The sequence below is a fragment of the Danio rerio genome, chromosome 15, assembly GCF_052040795.2.
Source record: "Danio rerio strain M-AB ecotype USA chromosome 15, GRCz13ab, whole genome shotgun sequence".
NCBI lineage: Eukaryota > Metazoa > Chordata > Actinopteri > Cypriniformes > Danionidae > Danio > Danio rerio.
Window position 1 is genome coordinate 37,991,981 of NC_141035.1, and position 22,442 is coordinate 38,014,422.

Below are 22,442 nucleotides of genomic sequence, written 5' to 3' on the forward strand. Positions count from 1 at the left end.
GTTCTCGCACGTAATGTAAATCAGCCTATATTTGACGCACATGTAAATAACACGTGTATTCTGGGCAAGAAAGCCTTTAAGATCTGAATACGAATAAACAGCTATTCTAACAATTTCATTCTAACAATGAAAGTTATCTTTCTCAAAAATAAATAAATAAATAAATAAATAATAATAAATAAATAAAAATGAAATAATATAGGCTAATATTTAAATAAAAAAATCGCAGTACAACCACAAGGATGAGTGCAGTGTAAATAAATAGTGGTAGCCAGGAAAGATGTTTGAGTAAGTTTGTCCAAAAAATAAGTAGCTAAATAAATAATTCCGGAACAAATTAATCAGATATAGTCAATCAAAAAATCCTCACGCACAAAGAGTGACCGAAATATGGAGAGAAGGCACATGTTAATATCTGCTGATAAACGATAATGCTCAGCCTGAAGGTGTGATCAGAATAATATAAGCAGAACTTTGCTCACTGGTTGTTGATTTACAGCACATACAAAAACACAGACACGCAGAAAGCCTCAGCGTGAGAGACCACTATCTCAGCAACACCTGAACAGCACACCGGCTGACAGCGCATGCGAACAGAGAAAACATAAGCGCTCTTTTTTCATTAATAATAACACAAGAAACTGTGAAGATGGAGACCCTGAAGCGGTGGATGAAGGACTGGAAGTATCCCACTTCTCTCTTGTTTATCTATGGATTCTTCAGCACAGTCAAGCCTTTAGAGCCGTTTCTTTACCCATTCCTCACTGGACCAGACAAGAACCTGACCACGGAGCAGGTATGGTGACCTGTAGAAAAGTTTAATAATTAACATGTGTTTGGATTTCTAGAGACATGACTAGGTTTTAAAGGGACAGTTCATGCCCAAAATGAAAACGTTTTCTCTCCCAAGTGGTTCCAAAGCTTTATGAGTTTCATCTTCTTTTAAACACTTTGAAGAATGTTAGAAACCTGTAACCATTGACGCCCATTGCAGGATAAACAAATACTATGGAAGTTAACAGTTACCGGTCTTCAACATGTTTCAAAATAAAAAATTTTTTTGGTGTTCAACAGAAGAAAAACTCAAACAGGTTTCTGGCAAGCGAAGGATGAGTGAGGACAGAATATTAATTCTTGGGCTAATTATCTCTTTAAAATAAAAAAAAGACAATTCAGTCACGATTTCCAAACCTGTGGGACTTCCTGTAGGACTCCTCTGTGCTTCACAAACAAGGATATTTTTTTAGAAAGATTCTCATTGTTTTTGTCCATACAATGAAAGGAAACGGTGTACTGTATGGACATGAATAGTTCAAAAACTTTCAAAATATCTTACTGTAGATGAAAGAAAAACAGATTTAGATTGAGGGTAAATAAATGGTGACAGAAATGGGGATTTTTTTGTGATAGCTTTAACTGTTAAATCAATTTTACTGAAGCATGAACCATTTTTTGCTGCCCATTACTCCAATTCAGATGGTTATTAATATGCGTTTGTGCAAAACAAAAGTATTTAAAATTCTAGAAAATAAAAAACAAAACCGAATATTTTAAAGCTGCCATGACTTTTTAATAGTAGCAGAATTGTGAGATGCTATATTTTCTTATAAGTAATTTAGTATATTATTTATTCTTTTTATACAAATATTTATAATAATATTTTTTTTTGTTTTTACATATTTTATGCTTATTTTTCTTAGGCTATGTGTTTTTTAAACTTATGCAATAAAAACTAAAAACATTCACATGTAGTTGGTGCCAATAGCCTAGTGGTTAGTGTGTCGACACAGCACCAAGGTGCTCGTAGCGACCCAAGTTCGATTTCCGGCTCAAGGTCCTTTGCTGATCCTTCCCCTATCTCTGCTCCCCACACTTTCCTGTTTCCACATCTTCACTGACCTATTAATAAAAGTGAAAACCCCAAAAAAGTAATTATATATATATATTATTTTAGGGGAAAAATAATAATTAGGATATTTCTTTAAAATATGTTCTTTTTTTGTTTAACAGAAGAAACTCAATTAAAATGAAGATAAATGGTGACAGAATTCTCATTTTTGACCTCATTTACATCCCTAAATGCTTTTATATGCTCTCATGTGATTGGTTGATGAGATATTTGCAGCTCAATGTGTGTGTATTTATATAAAGCAGCAGAAATCGAGACTCATCAGACCAGGCGACGTTTCTTCAATTGTCCAATTTTGGTGGTCCTGTGCGAATAGTAGCCTCGATTTCCTGTTCTTAGCTGACAGGAGTGGTGCTGCTGTAGCCCATCTGCCTCAAGATTGGATGTGTTGTGCATTCAGAGATGCTCTTCTGCACACCTCAGTTGTAACGAGTGGTTATTTGAGTGGATGCCCTTGAACCATTCTGGCCTACTCCTCTGACATCAACAAGGCATTTGCACACACTGAACTGCCGCTCAATGGATATCTTCTCTTTTTCAGACCATTCTCTGTAAACCCTAGAGAGGGTTGCGCGTGAAATTGTAGATCAGTAGTTTCTGAAATACTCAGACCAGCCCATCTGGCACTAACAAACATGCCACATTTAAAGTCACTTAAATCACCTTTCCTCCCCATTCTGATGCTCGGTTCGAACTGCAGTAAATTGTCTTGACCATGTCTACATGCCTAAATGAATTGAGTTGCTGCCATGAGGTTGGCTGGTTAGAAATTTATTTCTATTACCAATTTATTTCTAAATTGGTTAGAAATAAAGTGGCCGGTGAGTGTACATTAAAAATAAAAAGTGAGGACTTACAAACTAAATGGTAGATTTCCAAGTGCATCCTCATGTGGCTTCAGAATGCTTTGACACATAGCAGTTCCATTTAAATTGATATAAACTAAGCATCTCATTTAATCATTAATGAAAAGAGGACACTTGTGAAGATTTCCAATTGCGTAAAATCATCTTATTTACCAGCAATCATGCCAATAGAACTTGCTGACTGTTGAGTTAAAGAGGATCTATTATGCGGACATCATTTTTATAATATAAGGGGTTTATATCACACTTGATAAAACAGAAACACTTTGATTGACATTCTCTCAGAGGGGAAAGCCCCGCCCATTAGTGACAATCTCTCCCTCATTAGCATTCATGGTAGTCTTGTTTTTGAATCTGCCACTATGCTGACATACAGACATTTGTAGCTCCGCCCTTTTTTGAGAAGAGCCCAATCTCATTCGAATTTAAAGCGACAGTCACCAAATTGGGATTAAAGCCTAAAAAAGGGAGTTTCAAAAAGTTATACATTATCTGCGGGGTATGTTGAGCTGGAACTTCACATACACACTTTAGAGCAGGGGTGCCCAATATCCTCTTAGGACCCAAATATTTTTTTTTCTTTGTTTTTTCCTGTGATCTTTTGGGTTAAAAAAAAAATCTACAATTCAGAGTTTTTGCATTTAGTGTTTATTTTTAATTTTACAGCATGTCCACTGTAGTGGACCACAGGACCATTTTAGTTCAAAATGAAAACAAAAACAAAACAAACTCAACATAAAAAACAAAAACAAACTCAACATAAAAGCGATTTAAAGCTGATTGTCATTCTCTAATTGTCTCTAATTATCTCTAATTATCTAATTGTCTGATTGTCAGACTCTAAATCAGAGTCTCTCTCAAATATCTTATAAAGAATTCTCTCTGCTTCAGTTCTGCCCCCAACAACATGCAGTCATTGGTTACATTACGATGGTCCTGGTGTCCACTATAGTGGATATTTAAAAAAGGATGATATTTTGAAAAACAGCTTTGAAACCTTAATGTATTGGCTCTGACACTTTAAAAAACAAATTGATAATATTATAACAAATATGTAATAATGATAATAAAAAAAACAATTAAAAAAAAATAAATTTTACATGCCTCTCTTCTTCCCATAAAATGTACTTGTTTGTATGCCAGCCATTTGGATGCAATGTAAGAAGTGATTCCTAGCATGCCAGCCAATCAAATTACATATCACTAGAAAGCCCGGAATGTCCTCTGAACAGTACAACAGGAGTTGACATAGTAGCTCAAAAAATTCAAAGAAAATTCATGAAAACACAATGTCCACTACAGAGGACACAAGTCAATAGACGGGGTCTCAAGAGGATATGTCGATTGCGATCGACTGGTAGATCGCAAAGGAATTAAAAAAACATCAGCCTATCATCCACCCTCACTGAAAATTGTCACTTGATTGACATACAGGGGAGTCAGCTGACATCTGACCTTTTCTGACACATGGGTAACCACGTATGGGCATAAAACCACGCAAACTTCGTTAAGTGCTGCAAAACTAGGTACATTTAGCAAAGTTGGCGCGGTTAAGTCCAAAAATCGTTTCACCATGACTGATGATCATTTGGTTGTGAGCTTGAGGCTGTCTATCAGCAGCTACAAATCATCAGAGTAAGGTAATGACAAAAACGTGTACAGAGCTGCGGGCTATTGCACAATACACTTCATACAGTTATGCAAGATACATCAATGTCTACAGTACTAATACAGAATTCTCAATATGTTTATTATTAATGTTTTGCATTTTTATATTAGGTAGATCATTTTGACTTGGTCATTTTATAAGTAGCTCGCATGCTGAAAAAGTGTGGGCACCCCTGCTCTAAGGACATCAGAGGCTTATTTTACATCTTGTAAAAAGGGTCATAACAGATCCCCCTTTAAAGGGAGAGTGTCCATTATGTTAGAATAACCAAAAACAGCCAAATGGTGGTCAGGTTGGACATTGACTCTGTAAGCATTGAACAACAAATGCTATGACTGTATTTTAAACAACTGTCTTCTCTCCTCAAGTTGAACAATCAGATATTCCCTGTGTGGACGTACTCCTACCTGGCTGTTCTGGTTCCTGTCTTCCTCCTCACTGATTGGCTGCGCTACAAACCTGTGGTGGTCTTCCAGTCTTTAATCCTATTCTGCACTACGTCCATGTTGCTGTGGTGTAACGGCGTCCCGGAGATGCAGGCCATGCAGTTTACCTATGGAGTGGTGACATCCTGCGATGTTGCTTACTTCACGTACATCTACAGTATGGTGGAGATCAAACACTACCTGAAAGCCACCTCGTACTGCCGGACCGCCCATCTCCTGGGGTACACTGTGGGCTCAGTTTTGGGGCAGATCCTAGTCTCTTTAGAGCTCATGTCCTACAACAACATTCTAGTGTTTACGCTGGTTCTCACAGGCATTGCGATGATCGCCTCCATTCTTCTCCCGATGCCCAAGGTCAGTATGTTCTTTCATAAAAAGCAGAGCGAAGAGGATGATAATGAAGGACATTCTGGGAATGTCAAACCTTTGGAGCCTGAGGAAGGATTTGGGACAATGGTTGATCTTAGTAATGATGTAAAGGTGGATGAAACCAAATGGCAACAGGATGTACTGGATGGTTCTAATGGCTGTGATAGTAGTAGTGCAAAAAGTTCCAAGTCGAGTAGGAAAGGTGAGTTGAATCTGCAAAAAAAGAGTGCATTAATGGATCGCCTGAAAATATATACCTGCTTTTGATAGTCATTGAGGACATGAACCAACCTAACTGGCTATGAATCACAACATTATAACATTTACATTTAGTCATTTAGCAGAGGCTTTTATCCAAAGCGACTTACAAATGAGGACAAGGAAGCAACTTACACAACTATAAGAGCAACAATGACTAAGTGCTATAGGCAAGTTTCAGGTCTGTAAAGACTAAGAAGGAAAGTATTAGTATTTATTTATTTATTTTTTGAGTACAGTTAGTGGTATATCCAGAGAGGCAATTGCAGATTAGGAAGTGAAGTGGAGACTAAATAGTTGAGTTTTTAGTCGTTTCTTGAAAACAGCGAGTGACTCTGCCGTTCTGATGCAGTTAGGGAGTTCATTCCACCAACTGGGCAGATTTAACGCGAGCGTTCGGGAAAGTGATTTTTTCCCTCTTTGGGATGGAACCACGAGGCGACGTTCATTCACAGAACGCAAGACTATAAATATGATATTATAAATATGATATTATAAAACATGAAGCATAGAAATTTTATATTACATCATAAAAAAGCTAAATGCTGAGGATATGCAGGGCTTTTTGAGCGGCAACTTTGGGAAATGATCCCATAAATGGGCAACCAGGTCAGACATATGACGACTAATTAGGGTAATGGGTTTAATTCAATTCAATTTCATTTCTAAAGCGCTTTTACAATGAAGATTGTGTCAAAGCTGTTTGACATAGAAGTTCTAGTAAATTGAAACTGTGTCAGTCCAGTTTTCAGTGTTTGACTTCAGTTTAGTGTAGTTCAGTGTGATTTCATTTTCACTGCTGAGAGTCCAAACACTAAAGAGCAAATCAATCGATGTGCAGCTCCCATAGTCCCAAACCAAGCAAGCCAGTGGCGAGGAACAAACTTCACCAATTGACAAAAGCGAAGGAAAAAAAAACCTTGAGAGAAACCAGGCTTAGTTGGGCATGACCATTTCTCCTTTGGCCAAACTTCTTGTGCGGAGCTGCAGTCTAGGCGCCGAGGCTGAAAAACGCTGGATGTCCATCGTGGAGAAGCTGCAGGTGTGTGTAGGTCACCGACGGGTGTTCAGGCTGGCCCACAGAATCAATGTGGAGACTTGTCTGTCACTGTTGCCCATTCTTGATAGAAAACTAGACAAGCACCATCACTTTGCAAAATTGCCTGGCAACATAGCTCTAAAATTTGCCCTGTGTATCATTAGCAAGTCAAGTATGTTGATATACTATGTTCCTGAAAGACCCCAGTGACAGATGAGTCTCCACATTGATCCTATGAGCCAGCCTGTACCCCCACCTGTGACCTATTCACACCTGCAGTTCTCCACGATGGACGTCCATTGATGGATTTGCTCTTTAGTGTTTGGACCTCCAGCAGTGAAAATTAAATCACACTGAACTAAACTAAACTGAACTGTGAAACTGACACAGTTTCAATTTACTAGAACTTCTCTGTTAAGCTACTTTGACACAATCTACACTGTAAAAGCGCTATACAAATAAAGATAACCTGAATTGAATATACATCCAACTGAAATAGAATATTGAGTATGGGGCTGAGTTTTTTTGCGCAACATTCCTTCATAGGAAACCAATGGCAAGAGGGGCGGGGTTAGGAGAATATTGCTGTACAGTTGCTATGGAAGCCCTCATGTCAGCAGAAGAACTGCCACTCCTAACATGGAAGCAAACGGTCTGGCTTTGTTTGAAGATTACCAAAACAAACATGTTTTTTCAGCGGTTTTGCAAAATACTCTGCTGAAAAAAAAAACCTAGGCTGGTTGGCTGGTTTTAGCTGGTTGACCAGCCCGGTTTTAGAGGGGTTTTTGGCCATTTCCGGCCTGGTCAAGCTGGAAAATGACCAGCTAAAACCAGCTCGACTAGCATGGTTTAAGCTGTTTTTTTAAGCAGGGTAAACTTAGTAAATTTAGATTTTATGTGTGAATGTCACACACATGAATTAAATCATAGAGACATATAATATTTTTAATAATAATAATAAGCATCTTAAGAATGTAGGGAAGGTTGTCTCATCATTTGTGGTGCTTTGTTGGAGTGGGTGGAGCTAAAGATCTTTTTTTGGCGCACTTTGCTTGCTTCAATTCTCTGATTGGTGGAATTTCTGTAAGGCATCATGGGTAATGTAGTTTTTCTGCACAGATTTGGTTATTTAACACCTGTGTTTTAAAAATAAGTCTCGTTATTGGCAACAGATTTGTTGGCCTTGATCTTCCTATTGACTTTTTAGTCTTTTATTGAAATTTTAAGTCGTTTTTTTCACGTAAACTATGATACAAAACAAGTACCTGATACTTTTCTGATATTAATGCATTTATTACTAAACACTTAATTTATACAGCTTACTGTATTACTTCAAATGTCATTCGCAATTCAGTTTTTTCTGTATATAAAGGTTGTAATGTTGTAATTTATTCACCTATTGCTGGTAAGTCTGGTTCATGGCTTATAATGTTTAATTAAAGACATTTTTAAGAATGAACAGACATTGTGTACAGTCTATAATTTTACAAGTTATAAACAGTCAAGTTATAGTCTAAATATATAATATTAATCAGTTCTGGTTGTCCTGCTGATCTCCAGCTGGCTGTGGTGATGTTCTGCTGCGGTTATGGAGGGATTTCCTGCAGTGTTTCTCCTCCCGAACACTGCTTCTCTGGTCAGCCTGGTGGGCTTTGGCCACTTGTGGCTACAACCAGACGGTCAACTACGTCCAGTCACTCTGGGAGCATGTAGAGCCTTCTAGTAACTTCACAGTCTACAATGGAGGAGCGGAGGCACTCTCAAACCTGTTCGGTGAGAAAAAAGAAAAGACCTTAGACATGCAAAGATGTTGCCCGTTGCATAAACGTAGCCAGTATATTATACAAATTTTTTTTCTTGGTCTGTTCAGCTAACAGTCAGGCCAAGAAATAATAATGACTACTTTTTGGATACAATTTGAACTTGTATGAAAATTATAATGAGTGTTTTTATTAGATAGAGTGTAGATATCTGATACAAAATTTTAACCGAACACATTTCTGTTGATCCTACCAAGACAAGACAAAAATAAAATAACACAAAACCAAGTAGTATTTTGTTAGTTTCAAAAATTTAAAGTCAAGCAAATATTCTTTTCAATTCGTGATTTTTTTGCAACCATAAAAAAATAAATAAATCTCTCAATGTGGAAGGGTATGGTGTCAATATAGGGCCACATATACTTGCAAAATAAAGAAAGTTTTGCAAACAAAAAATAAAGTATTGAGCAAAAACTAAATAAAAATAAATGCTAATCTTCAAAAATGGCAAAGGGAAAAATTATTTTTGAGAAATTAAAATTAAATTTGTCAACATAAAAAAGAACTGCAAATAAAAATCAAGCAGTGCAAAAAAAAAAATATTTGCAGTTAAAAAAACCTTATATATATATATATATATATATATATATATATATATATATATATATATATATATATATATATATATATATATATATATATACTCCCCCTCTTGTTAAATCAGGGCAGCAAAGTAAAACGTGCAGAAACATGAAATGCAAAGTGAAAACAGCATCGCAAACTCACGGTTGACTGAAAAGCAAATCAAAATGAGCATTGCAATTGACTGGACGGGTTTTGTGAAGGCAATACTATAAAAAATGTTGTACAAACATATTTTAAAAAATTCCAAATATTTTTGTTTTTTGCACTGCTTGATTTCCCTTTGCAGTTCTTTATTTTGCGAGTATATATGGCCTTAGACGACTCCATAGTAGGGAGGTTAATTTTAACCTAAAAGCAATGTTGCCAGAGGTTTTCCTGCACATTTTTAAGTAAATGCAGTTGCAGAAAAAAATGATGCAGTTGCGAGTTGCGTCTTCATTGGTAACTTTCATAATGTGCTGTATCTGCCAAAATGTTGCTTTCTTGCTAATACAAAATAAATTCTGATTAGTCTCCTAATAGACATTGAACCTGGAATACATATCTGGCAACCCAAAAACCAATTCTGATAATGGTCAAACTACTTGCTCTACAAACAAGTGTGTTCATGACTATACAGATAAAGCAGAATAATATAATAAGAAAATGTAAATTTGCAACATCAAAAAGCAGAACAAGCTGTTTTTAATGCCCAAAAATGAATGGAAGTGAATGAGACCGAAAGTCTCGAGCCAATAAGATTTAAACGGCTGCACCCGCAAGTACATGAAGAATAAGGTCAATACATCTGAGAGTGGTACTTGTGTAGTGTTGTTTGTTGTGTAGAAAGTCACTCAGTACTTTTAACACATATACTTTATCTACAGGTATGTGACTTGCAAAATATCAGGGAAGATATTGTAAACCTTTCCCTTAGTGGGAATCTAGCCATTGACTCTGATTGGATGATGAAATGAAACTGACTACTTCCATTTTCTTTTGGGCTGGTTTTGAATAGTTATTGGGCTGTAGAAATTTCTTGGACCTGGCAAGCCTCCCTACTTATGCCAAACATTCCCAAATGGTTATTTTTAGGTTGTAATTTCTTCAACCGTAATAACTATAACTTTCCCAGAATATTCAAAGAAACCCAAATTGCTGCGCCATATGCAAACCTGAAAGATTCATCCTTGTTCAGGCTATCTTTCTCTCTCCAAAAGTTTAACCATGATATTTACTATTAAACGGTGGTCTTACAAATGGTAATAAATACATAAAAAATACATTAACTGCACTTTCACTGTAATAAAACCTTGGTTCATTTAAATCATGCTGCATTTGTGCTAAATAAACATGCACATATGCTTATAATAAAAACTATAATTTGGGCTTAACACTGTATTTGTCATTGCACCCCAGGGGCCGCAGCGGCGTATGGTATCGGGTTATCCTCCGCAGACTGGTCCCGCTGGGGTGAGATGGCACTCAGTGCTCTTTCTGCCCTGGAGGGCGGCGCTCTGTTCGCGATGGTCTTTAGTGGGAACATCTGGGTCTGTTACGGCGGCTACATCCTCTTTAAAAGCCTCTATATGCTGCTCATCACCATTGCCATGTAAGTGAAATGACTTACTATCTATGTTGAGGGTAACGCATTACAAGTAACGCGAGTTACGTAATAATATGACTTTTCTAAGTAAAGAGTAAAGTAACGCATTACTTTAAAAAATTAAGCAATAATATTTGAGTTAATAACGTTAATGTAAGCTATTTTTTAGTTTAAATAACCTTTTCCACCAAGAATTGTTTTTGGATTGAAACTCCTAATGTCGCTAGTGGACACACTCAATGCATTGTTTTTTCAACATGTCCCATAATTTCTAAAATATCAACCTCTACGAAATGGTTGATATGTCGGTTTATGGTAAAAGCAATACTATGAAAATTCTGAAAATATGAAGTGTAAGACCAATTTATTCAAAAACATAATCATAATAATAATCAATCATAATTTATCAATAATAACAAAAATAAAACATTTTTGAATACTAAACCATCTTTATTTTTTGAAGCATGCCACAAAATATTTCATATTCTCATTTAACATGCTTTCTTTATTTATTTATTTTATTTTTTACAATAAAAGGTAAATAAAGGTGCAGGTTATTGTTGGAATTTAGCTCTAAAATTCCAAACTCAGGAGGCGGAGGTCAATGTCAAAAGCATTAGTAATTTATTAAGTACAAAATTATAATTTGATTTACAGAATTCTGTTATCTTCAATGCAATGCAAGAGTTACATTCACAAGGCGAGCAACAATTTTCATTTCCTGACCTTTTATACGTAGCTGATAATAACAGGTGGGGTTCTTAGTGGAATTCTTCACTTGTCAATCATTCTCCAGTCCTCCATTGGCCGCACCCATACATACTTCCTCTTTTTCTATGTATTCTCTGAACAACCTTAAAAGCATAAGACTTCTAAACTGAAAATATTCTGTTTAAAAATACAATTGTTTAATAAAAAGAGAAAGAGACAAAAATAAAAATATGTTCCTTTTCCCCAACATTATACAGTGTGTTATTAATTGCAGAGCTCATCTATTAAAAAAAACCCTTAAAGTTCTGAAATAGATCAAGCTTCAGCCAAGTAAGAAAAAGTAACTCAAAAGTAACTTAAAAGTAATGTAACCTGTTACTTACCATAAAAAGTAGTGTTGTGTAAAATAGTGTAAAGAGTACTAATTTTGTTAATGTTATTGTTTTAATGTTAGCTTTCTAAATTACTTATCAATCTGTTATTTGTTAGCTAACATGGTTTTGTCTGGATTTACACCTGGGATTTCTTATAGCTTTAAAAAACATAAAAACACTTTGTAAAAACCCAAAAGCATGGGTCGTGGGGTGTGAAGGTACACTGAAGTCATGGTTCGGTATGTACCTCAGTTTTAGAGTCACTGTTTGATAAGGGTATATAGTACAACAGTAATAATAACAAATTCATTGTGCTTTCTTTATCTGTTTATTTTGAACAGGCAGAAGTGTTTTTTCACAACCAAGCTTCTTGTGATTCAAAAGTACGAAATAAACAGAATAATGAAAACTAAAACTTTATTAATAATTTGTGCATAAAATCAGGAGGCTTCTAAATGGAATAGGTAAGATTAAATAAGCATACAGTTGCAGTCAGAATTATTAGCCCCCCTTTAAATTTTTGTTTTTCTTTTTTAAAAATTTCCCAAATAATGTTGAACAGAGCAAGGAATTTTCACAGTATTTCCTATAATATTTTTTCTTCTGGAGAAAGTCTTTATTTGTTTAATTTTGGCTAAAATAAAAGCAGTTTTAATTTTTTTAAAGCTATTTATTTACAATAACTAGCCCAATTACCTTAACCTGCCTGACCTAATTAAGCCTTTAAATGTCACTTTAAGCAGTATAGAATTGTCTTAAAAATATCTAGTAAAATATTATTTACCGTCATCATGGCAAAGATAAAATTAATCCGTTAATAAAAATGGGTTATAAAAACTATTATGTTTAGAAACGTGTCGAAAAATCTTCTCTCCATGCATTCTGATTGCAACTGTATGGTCCTTTCTATTCCTTTTCGGACATGTATGAATTAAATTTGTTTTGTATTGGGTTGTATTATTTGTTTTGCTTATTGTATTTAATTATGTAATTTCTATTTTTTTTTACATGTTCGAAATAATATCTAAAGTCTTAACAGTTCGTGATGATTCGGTATGAATGCATATTACACCCATAACGTGTCCTTTTTTGTTGTTTGTTTGTTTTAGGTGAATTAGTAGCATAAGTGGCAGTGTTTAATAGCTCAAACAGTTGTTAACCAAATACATTAATGAATTACTTAATTGATTTTGAATATAAATGAACAAAGTAGTGGAAAAAAACAAACAAAGATTGGATGCAGTGAAGATCATGTTGCTGTGAAATGTCTTCAGTCAAATCATCTATTATTGCTTTATATTAGTCCTTATGGGTGTACTTTAGGTAAAATAAACTTATAAGAAATACACAAGTGTGTGCTTCTTTCATTTGTTTTGGTAAAAACATGCATGTACATTTAGTGTGTTAAAAAGAAAGTGTGAATTATGGGATATATTTGTTATTTTTCCGTGATTGTTTTGGATAAACCAAAGAAATAATTAGGAAAAGCTAAAATATTGACACGGATCATAAACAATACTTACAGTGGAGAAGAGTGTTATCCTCAGCTGGACTGAGCTGATCACATTATTAAACTAAAAACAAAAAGAAAACAACACATAAATGGAAGAAAACAAGTTACATTTTGAAATGTACAAACATTTTAAGAAATAATGAACTGACCTAGTGTGTTGACAGTCTGTAGATGATAGTTGAGCTCACTGAACAGTTACTATGCCAGAGTATATTGTTCTGAGGACATTGTCTCTGTGGAACCAAAACCATTATTCAAAATAAGCTACATCTTATTTTGTATTTTATGTAGGTTTGAATGACATGGTGTGAATGTGTAAGGAATAACTGACGACATGCCATTATATTGTTGGAAAAATTCTGCACAGCCGAGGTGGATATGAGACTGTAGTCAAAACCTGCCGAAAACTACTTTAGCTGCATGTGTGCTACTCTGAAAAATGCTGAAAAAGCACCGTAGCAATAAAAGATAGACTGATACCATGAATTATTTTTTGCTATTGTTTTAAACAATTCATAATTACTCAATGAACTCTCAGAAAAGGGTTCATTATCTTATCTGACCTGCTTTTTACCGCATGTAATGCTGACAATCAAATTGCAGGTCCATGTGTGCATGCTGAAATCTGACTATGACATTACAAATGTCACACAGTAGATAGAAAAATGTCAAGTAATGCTGGAATCAGCTGCGTTTATCAAATATAGTAATATAAAAAAATGATTAAGGTTGCACTAACTACAACAATCTCAATAACATTTAATAGCTCACATTGACTGCAGTAGCCAGAAATTCTTTATTTTTTATTACATGGCATCCAGATTAATTAACTTGTGATATTTCTAAAAATATGTACCTCCAAACCCATTAAAACTTAGATTTTTTACTAGTTTTTTAGTCAAACCATTAAAAAAGAAACATAAATAAATACATTTATGGAGATTGAACTTTGAAACCCAAATTATTAATTTGTGTACTTCTAAAGAGGAGGCATTTCTAAAAATCTGTACTTCCAAATACATCAAAACTTAGCATTTTTAGTTGTTGTTTTAGTCAAACCATTAAAAAAAATTAAACAAAATTAAATAATTAATACAAACAAATGTATGGCAGTTCAACTCAAAAAGACTTTGAAACCCAGATTATGAATTTGTGACATTTCTAAAAATGAAGAGTTTAGATGCAAAAAGTGCTGTCTGAAATTTCGATAGAATATTAACGTTATTTTTAACCTTCTTTATTTATGTTGAGTTATTTCACTTTGAAGACCATGAAAAGAACTTATTATTTGCCATAAAAGTGAAATCACTGAACCCACACACAAGAGCCTGATAAAAATGGTCAGTTTAGAAGAATTTTTTAGAGAGCATTAACATGTTTTTGCATCTGAACTCAAGTATGTACTTTCAAACTCATCAAAACGTTGCATTTTAGTAGTTTTTTTTAAAAAATCAAACCATAAAAACGAAACAAAATTTAATAAATTACAAAAAAAAAAATGTATGAAGACTGAACTTGATGAACTGAACTAAAATGTTATATTTAAATATAATTATTAAATTTAATAAAAATAATGTTTTCAATCCTAAAACATTATTAACATACAGAGATCTCACTTCCCATGAAACAACTTTAGTCACTGTCCTACTTTAGAATCGAGCACATCCAGAAATACTTTTAACTCATTTCAATAAAATATATAAAATATCCAATTAGGCCATGTTTTGTGTTTCCACAGGTTTCAGATAGCAGCTGGGCTGAACATGGAGCGATACGCGCTTGTGTTCGGAGCAAATACCTTCTGTGCTCTGGTGTTGCAGACAATCATCACCTCAGTGGTGGTGGACAGCAGAGGCCTCGGTGTGGATGTCGTCACTCAGGTGAGCTTACCTGACACACTTTACACAGCATTTACACAGTTACTGGCCACTTTATTCGGTACGGCTTACTAATACTGGGTTGGTACCACATATGCCTTCAGAATTGCACAGATTTAAAGGAATAGTTGACTCCAAAATGACAATTACCTTATAAATTTAAGCCTTTATGAGTATATTTCTTCTGTTGACCACAAAAGAAGTTATTCTGAAGAATGCTTGTTGCTGGAACCCATTGACCTCCATAGTAGGAAAAAATACTATGGTAGTTAATGGATGCCAGCTATTAGCATTTTTCAGAATATCTTTTTTTGAGATCAACAGAAGAAACTAAAGAAGTAATTTTCATTTTTGCGTGAACGATCCCTTTGACAAGGTGTTTGAAATGCTGCTCAGCGATTTCAATCCATATTGATATGATTTTCTGTAAACCTCAAAAAAGTTGTGTATGAAAATATGAGAAGTAGATCAGCAGTTTTTGAAATAATGAGACCAGCTCATCTGGAACCATAAACCATGCCAGATTCACAGTCACTTAAATCATCAGCTTTATTCTCCATTCAGATGATTGGTTTGAACTTTAGCAGAATTTTTTAAACCACGTCTATTGACCTTATTCTTCACGTAGTAGCTGGCGCAGCCATTGGAATCTTTTTGGCTTGAGACTTTTGGTTTCATTCACTTCCATTGATATTTAGCCAATAAAACAGTGTGCTATGCTGCTTCATGTTGCAAAGTGATATTTTAATATTATATTATTCCACTTTTCATGTATAGTCATGAATGCACTTGTTTGTAAAGCAAGTATTTTGACCGTTTTCTGCCATTTATTATTCCTTGTCATTTAAAATATTTAAAACAACCGCATGATCGTGCACACTTCCGTATCACAGAAAAAGGTCAATATGACTAAATGCACCAAGTTATTCCCATTTGATTGGCTGATCATGCCCATTTTCAAAAAAACATCTTAAGGCTAAAAGTAGCTCCTAACTCACAGATTTAGAAAGCAAATCTTCGAAACAATAGGCATGTCAGTCCTAAAGTCTCCTAAACTTTTGCTCTATGAGTATTTCAAGAAGCATTTGAGCAATAAACTAGCAACCAAAATGAGCTTTTAAAAAGTTGTCACCTTAATTGCGACTCTATTTACCTACAGTAAGAATAATTGAATTTAAAGATATATTTTAAAAAACAAAAATATGACAAAAGCTAATATCGTCTGTAAAAACACATTTGGTAATTTTACATATTTCTAAAAAAATTTTTAAAAAAGCATTTGCTCAACTATTTTCTAAGAGAAATGAATGAATAAATTAGCATGTAAAACTGTTTCTGGAGATTTCTTGATTTTTCTTAAGCCACAAACCTACTATAAAGATATCAGAGAACAACTAGCATACTGGTCAAAATTTGCATCTCTGTCTATAATAGCCTCCTAACCATCCCCATATGATAAATGGCTTCATCACTATGTTACTAATGAGCTAGTGTGTGCTTTACGGTTTAATACAATATGGTTGCCAGGTGGATGCTGCACACTAGTGGTGAATGAGGAGATTTCACCCAAAAATGTGTAAAAGTGCTATATATATGTAAAGATTTATTATTATTTTTATAACTATTATTATAAGCCAATCACTGTGTGCATAGTTAATAATCATGGAAACGTCATCCACAGCAACAAAGTCAACCCTGCACTTACACTTATCTTAAAACTTAGAATAAAATCTATAATCCTTATTGAAAGTTGATCTCAGCAACTTTGTGAATAGCTTTTAAGAGAAAACTAGTTTACAACTGTTTAAGAGAGCTCTTCTGAATACAGGCCCAGATATTTACATTAATGAGGAGTTGAACAGGACAGCTGAATAAAGTGGCCAATGCACCCTTTTCACAAGACGTGTTTAATGGTCATCAAACCTGAAAGCGTCTAACATTTTGATTTTCCTTTTTCTGAAAGTCTTGACAACACCATGGTGGAGTTTTTCTTTTATTATTTCAGCAAATAGGGTTGTAAAAAAATTATTTGTTGTATTCTCCCATTCATTGCACTCTAAGTTTATCCAACAATGACGACTTTCGCTACTTGGAAACCAAGAAATGTGAAAAGGGTCAATGAGTGTACAGCAGGTCAAAATGATCTTCAATGCTAACAAAAATTTACTAAATTCATATTTGATCCAGAACATTACCTCAAAAAGCTAAAAACCTGCTTGTTCTTGTCATTTGTCTTGCAGTTCATCATCAACGGGGCGTATTTTTCCGTCATTGCAGTCATTTTCTTCCTGCGGGGTCTGTATACCACAATGTGCCGGAAACCTGAGACTGACACATCGAGAGAAAACTTAGAAGAAGCTTTTAAAAAGGATGCACAGATTGTTACTGAAACAAAATTATGAAAGGCAGGAAACTGAAGTACATTTGATTAAAGAATGATCCGAAGGAAAGCATCCTTTTTTAGATAAAATTCTTTTTAATATATATAGTATATATATTTATTTATATATATATACACATTAACTTAGATTTCTGTAACATAAGTGGTCTTGAGTCAAAGTCTCATGAGTTGACATCCAAAAAGAGTCTTCAAAACTCCTCATAACGGAGAAAACATTTTTTTTTGCATCATTTTCAAAAACTCCAAAAGCACAAAAAGGCGACACTAAAAATGTCCAAAAAGATTCCACATTCTTGCGTAATGTTATTCACAGCATGGCGGACGTCGACGCCGTATATGCAGCATGTGTTTTCTGTGTTAGAGATACAAATACTGATATGCACAAAGACCTAAAATTGAGCAATTTCTATGAAAGAATTATATACAGAATTGCAGCATTAACATGATTCGGGAGGTTTGCAATAACTTATTAAATCCGCAGCATGGTGCAGATGCTTTCCAGCCCAGGCCAGTTCACAGGAATGACAAAAGGAGCTAAAAAGTTAAAAGAAGAAGAAGAAGAAAAAAAGAGCTCCTTTTCTCTGCAACATGTTTTGTTTTCTGTGTCTGTAATCAGAAATTGTGTATTTATTCCACTGGTGTCTTTTTCAGTCTTCTGTTTTTAAAATTCAATAAAAATCCGTTAGGAAAGTCTTGTTTTTTTAAAGCTACTTGGGAAACAAAACAGTGCAAGATGTGCGGTCGAGTTGCAGGTCGGCCACCGCAGGCTAAACGTGCGCTATAAGAAGGGGTTTGTGGTGGAACCTCCTGCAGGAAACTGTGCTGCTGGCGCCCCCGCCTGGAGGAGAACAAAAAGATGGAAGATATAAATGTGATGATGAGACAAGAAAACTCCTACAGATATAACATGCCATGGCAGATAACACTATGTGGAGATCTACAATTAGAAGGAATTACATTTGGAATTAATTTGTAAAATAAATGAATGAAATCCATTTTCACACTTTAAGAAAATTATATATGATTTTAGAAAATGTGAAAGTAACAAAATACTTAATTATAATTGTTTTAATGTGTTTTAAGGAATAAAATGACCAGAAATATTTTTAAACTTAAAAAAAGAGATCAAATTATTATTATTATTGTTATTATTATTATAAATTGCATTTAATAACTTACTTTATTTTATCAATTCAATTTTATTGCAAACCTCATGTTGTCAGAATTTTTGCAAAATAAATTACATATATTGAGGCCAAATCTGTATAATCTTATAACTGATAATTATTAATTTGAACTATTCATAGTTACTTCTGTAAATTTAATGCAATTTAAACTTAAATTCTTTGTTAAATATTTTATTATATGTATATATCATTTTTTCATAAAGTCTACAAGCTACAAAAATTAGAATTAGTATGAATTATATGTTCACATTTATCTTCAAAATATTATTTTGGTAAAATATGATAAGAAATCAGCATTTAAATAAAAAAACAAGAGAAAGCGTACACAGTGCTCAGCATATACGAGTACACCCCATTAAAAAAAATCTATATTTTTATCCATTTCTCAGTGAACATGGGTACTATATTTTGGTGCATTTAAACAAAACAGATTTATTAGACCGATATATTTATTAAAATGATATTTTAGTCACAGAACAGCTTTGTTGTGTGGAAAGATAATACATTTAAATTCATGCAAAATATTGCAAAAATAATTTTGGACTATTATTGTAGGTTGTTTTGTTAGATTAGGTCTAGGTTTGGGTTCAGTACTGACTAATGTATATGCACAAGTATAATATTGTAAAGCTTCCTCTAGAGAATAATATTTTAAATGAGAGATTTGTGGGGGCGTAACTCATATATGCTGAGCACTGAACATTTGAAAAATATAAAAATAGCAGTTAATAAATTATACATTTTATTCTAATATATTCATTAATAACAGATTTATCTTCATAATAAAATATAAACTTCACAACTAACATTGTGAAAAAATAAATAATGACTGGCAATATCATTTGTATTTGAATAATATATCAAATGTAGGCTTAAAATAATTATACCAAATTATTACTGTTTATAATTATCAATTAATTTGTTAAAACAAAAAATATATAAATAAAAAAGGAGTATCTAATAAACATATGAAATTCATTTACTAAATAAAATGTTGTAAACACACATTTCGAAAATATTTTTACACATAAGATATGTAACTTTTTTTTTTTAAATCAATGCAATCATGCAAAATGTGGAGATAACGCACCAGGAAGGGATTATTGGTTACTGCTTGTCCCACCATGTTCTGTCCAAATGGAGTGACTTTACCCTGACCAAAAGCAGCAAAACCTCCTAAACAACAAAGAGAGAGGAACATTTAAATAGAAAATAATGGTATCAATAAGAATTAGTTGGCATGTAGATGCAATGTAGCTTAAATTCAACAAACGGACCATCAAAATAAAGTGTGACCAAACCGTTTTACCAAATACACTGCTCTGATCATGTAATGACTGGTAAACCATCAATATATTGATGTTAAAGGAGCTGATCAAGTGTACCGTTGGGTTGTTGAGGATAAGCATGCGGCTGGTTGAACGGCTGTCCAGGAAAGGCCTGCTGGAAGTTTCCGCTGTAGCTGGTGGGAAGGTTGTAGGCGGCAGTGTTTCCAAAGCCAGTGGGCATACTCATTGACGGAGGACCGAAAGAGGCTGGAGGAAACAAAGAGCTGAGCATTAAACATCTCTCAACCTGACATACAGCTAACATTTTTTCACAGTATTTCCTATAATATTTTTTCTTCTGGAGAAAGTCTTATTTGTTTTATTTCGGCTAGAATAAAAGCAGTTTTTAATTTTTTAAACACCATTTTATGGTCAATATTATTAGCCCCTTAAGCAATATTTTTTTTCTGATTGTCTACAGAATAAACCATCGTCATACAATGATTTGCCTAATTAACTAAATTAACATAGTTAAGCCTTTAAATTTCACTTTGAGCTGTATTAAAGTGTTTTGAAAAATATCTAGTCAAATATTATTTACTGTCATCATGGTAAAGATAAAATAAATCAGTTGTTAGAAATTAGTTATTAAAACTATTATGTTTAGAAATGTGTTATACAAATCTTCTCTCCCTAAATAGAAATTAGGGAAAGAAATATACAAGGGGGCTATATATGCACATATATATATATAGTAGAATACAATAGTAGAATATATATATACATATATATATATATATAACATATATTTTGCAGTTTGTAATGTAGCTGTCCTTTAATATAAACAGTTTGCTAATTTAATCAAAATATGTGCAAAATAAATAAAGACAAATAAAGTTTTATAAAAAATAGTCAGCTCTGAGTCAGCTTAATGCATATTTTTATAGTCTTTTACCTGCTACTGGTCTACATCAACACAATCAAAGTAAGACTTTGGCATAATGAGAAGTGGGTGACAGAAAATAGACACAGTGGAACCAATCAAGACAGACTTGACCAATTAGAGAAGAGTTGGCTCATGGAAGGGAGGAGTTTACAGAAGTTAAGTCCCAATTGGATTCAAAGGTACTGTATTGAAGTCCTTGAACAATGACTTACATTAAAAGCATATTCTAAGAAAATACAGGACTCCAACCACATGACAGGACACTTAATATATATAATTTAATAAGCTCTTTAATGGATTATTCACCTGCAAATGATGATTGTTCCAATGCTGTGCTTATTCTGCTCATTCATAAAAAAATTATTAAAAATTCTCATGGAGATTTTCCATTTATTCAATATATAACAGGCTATGGTGAAAAACACCCGTATTTGACTGAATGGCTAAATTGTTCATTTTTGGGTGGACTATTGCTTAAATATTTGACTTTTATTTTCAGGAATCAAACGTTAAACTCTAAAATTCAGTTTTTTGGACCAGCAAAGAAAGTTACTATTTTAAATTAAAATGTAGAAAAACTCAAATGACATGACCTGTAGAATCAAACACAATAGTGCTAGTAAAAAGGAACATGCTGACTTTAAATGACTATTTTTATCCTGAGTGCAGAAATCAGAGGAACTAAATCTGTAGAGCAGATGATGAAATGTCAAAATGTTTTTAGCAGAAAGAGAAGACAATACAAAAAGAGAAATAACAATAATAACCAACATTTTCTAGCACTGTTGATGTTGTTATCAATAATGAGTCTAGTCATCATTTATGTATAAAATAAACAAAAAAAAAAATTATAATTAGACCACTTGATAATTCTTATTTTTTCTGGATCCAGAATTTATGATTTGTTTGAGTATATTCTGGTTACTTGTTTTTTTATGCAAAAAAATCAGCTTTAAAATAATAGTAAATGGGAAAACTAATGTAAGTTCTAATGCCATAACATCAATTTAATCAATTTGTGTAAAAAAATATTAAACACAAAAAATTATAATAATAGCGAACCCAAACCTTTAAACGAAAGCCTTATTATATGACAATACATCAAAACAAAATGGCATTTTGTGAAGTCAAATTAGCATTTTGTCATTTGCTTGCAGAGGCCACGACCACTGTACACATGCATTTGCCACTAACACAAACATGAAATATCATATCACAAAGGATAAAAAACACAACACTTTATCTGGGGTTCAATCACCTCAGATGAAGACAACACAAGCAGACCCTTGTTTAAGTGCACTGTTCATCCAAAACTGTTACTCTCCCTTCATTTAATCCAAATGTGTAAGAGTTTCTTTCCTCTGCTCAACACAAAGGAAGATATTTTGAAGAATGTTGGAAACCTGTAACCTTTGACTTCATTAGTATTTTATTCCTACTATAGACATTAAAGACTTCCATTTTTCTAACATTCCTCAAATTATCTTAGCATTCGAGGGTGAGTAAAATAAATGATATTTTTGGGTGAACTATCTCTTTAAAAAGGTCAAAAATGTTGGATGAGCACAGAACTGTGGTCAGTGTAGTTTCTGTTAAGCTTCTAGCCGATAATCAAACCC

At 33.7% G+C, this 22,442-nt stretch overlaps 3 protein-coding genes and 1 long non-coding RNA gene across 10 annotated transcripts in view; 2 read left to right on the forward strand and 2 right to left on the reverse strand.

Annotated features, from left to right (window-relative positions):
* The window catches only part of LOC141377888 (uncharacterized), a 111,390-nt gene that overhangs the window by 56,918 nt on the left and 32,030 nt on the right, over positions 1 to 22,442 (forward strand). The window lies entirely within an intron of this gene.
* slc19a3a (solute carrier family 19 member 3a) lies at positions 249 to 17,423 on the forward strand. Its single transcript, XM_087284465.1, has 6 exons — positions 249 to 796; positions 4,813 to 5,461; positions 8,117 to 8,329; positions 10,360 to 10,552; positions 14,883 to 15,024; positions 17,262 to 17,423. The coding sequence occupies exons 1-6, from the start codon at positions 650 to 652 to the stop codon at positions 17,421 to 17,423; spliced, it is 1,506 nt and encodes a 501-aa protein (XP_087140591.1). The 5' UTR covers positions 249 to 649.
* Positions 7,670 to 14,707, reverse strand: LOC141377895 (uncharacterized). 2 transcript variants are annotated; one of them, XR_015509751.1, is made up of 3 exons: positions 13,294 to 14,707; positions 13,155 to 13,205; positions 7,670 to 8,322 (listed from the first exon to the last, which is right to left on the reverse strand). It is a non-coding gene; the product is annotated as an uncharacterized LOC141377895 (long non-coding RNA). The 2 variants fall into 2 exon arrangements; XR_015509750.1 differs by having other exon boundaries at positions 11,273 to 13,205; positions 13,294 to 14,684.
* Positions 17,477 to 22,442, reverse strand: part of agfg1a (ArfGAP with FG repeats 1a) — a 56,090-nt gene continuing 51,124 nt past the window's right edge. For 5 of the 6 annotated variants that reach the window (XM_087282475.1, XM_087282474.1, XM_087282473.1 and 2 more), the window contains 3 exons: positions 19,995 to 20,144; positions 19,700 to 19,785; positions 17,477 to 18,260 (listed from right to left, as the gene is read on the reverse strand). In XM_087282475.1, coding sequence (XP_087138601.1) covers positions 18,201 to 18,260; positions 19,700 to 19,785; positions 19,995 to 20,144 — 296 coding nt within the window. In that variant the 3' untranslated portion in view covers positions 17,477 to 18,200. 6 annotated transcript variants of the gene reach the window in all.

Bases quoted from the DNA above. Each gene is read 5' to 3' on its own strand.
- slc19a3a (XM_087284465.1), top strand. From the start codon at position 650: ATGGAGACCCTGAAGCGGTGGATGAAGGACTGGAAGTATCCCACTTCT. The intron at 8,330-10,359 runs GTGAGAAAAAAG...ATTGCACCCCAG, and splicing joins GGCACTCTCAAACCTGTTCG to GGGCCGCAGCGGCGTATGGT. The intron at 10,553-14,882 runs GTAAGTGAAATG...GTGTTTCCACAG, and splicing joins CTGCTCATCACCATTGCCAT to GTTTCAGATAGCAGCTGGGC.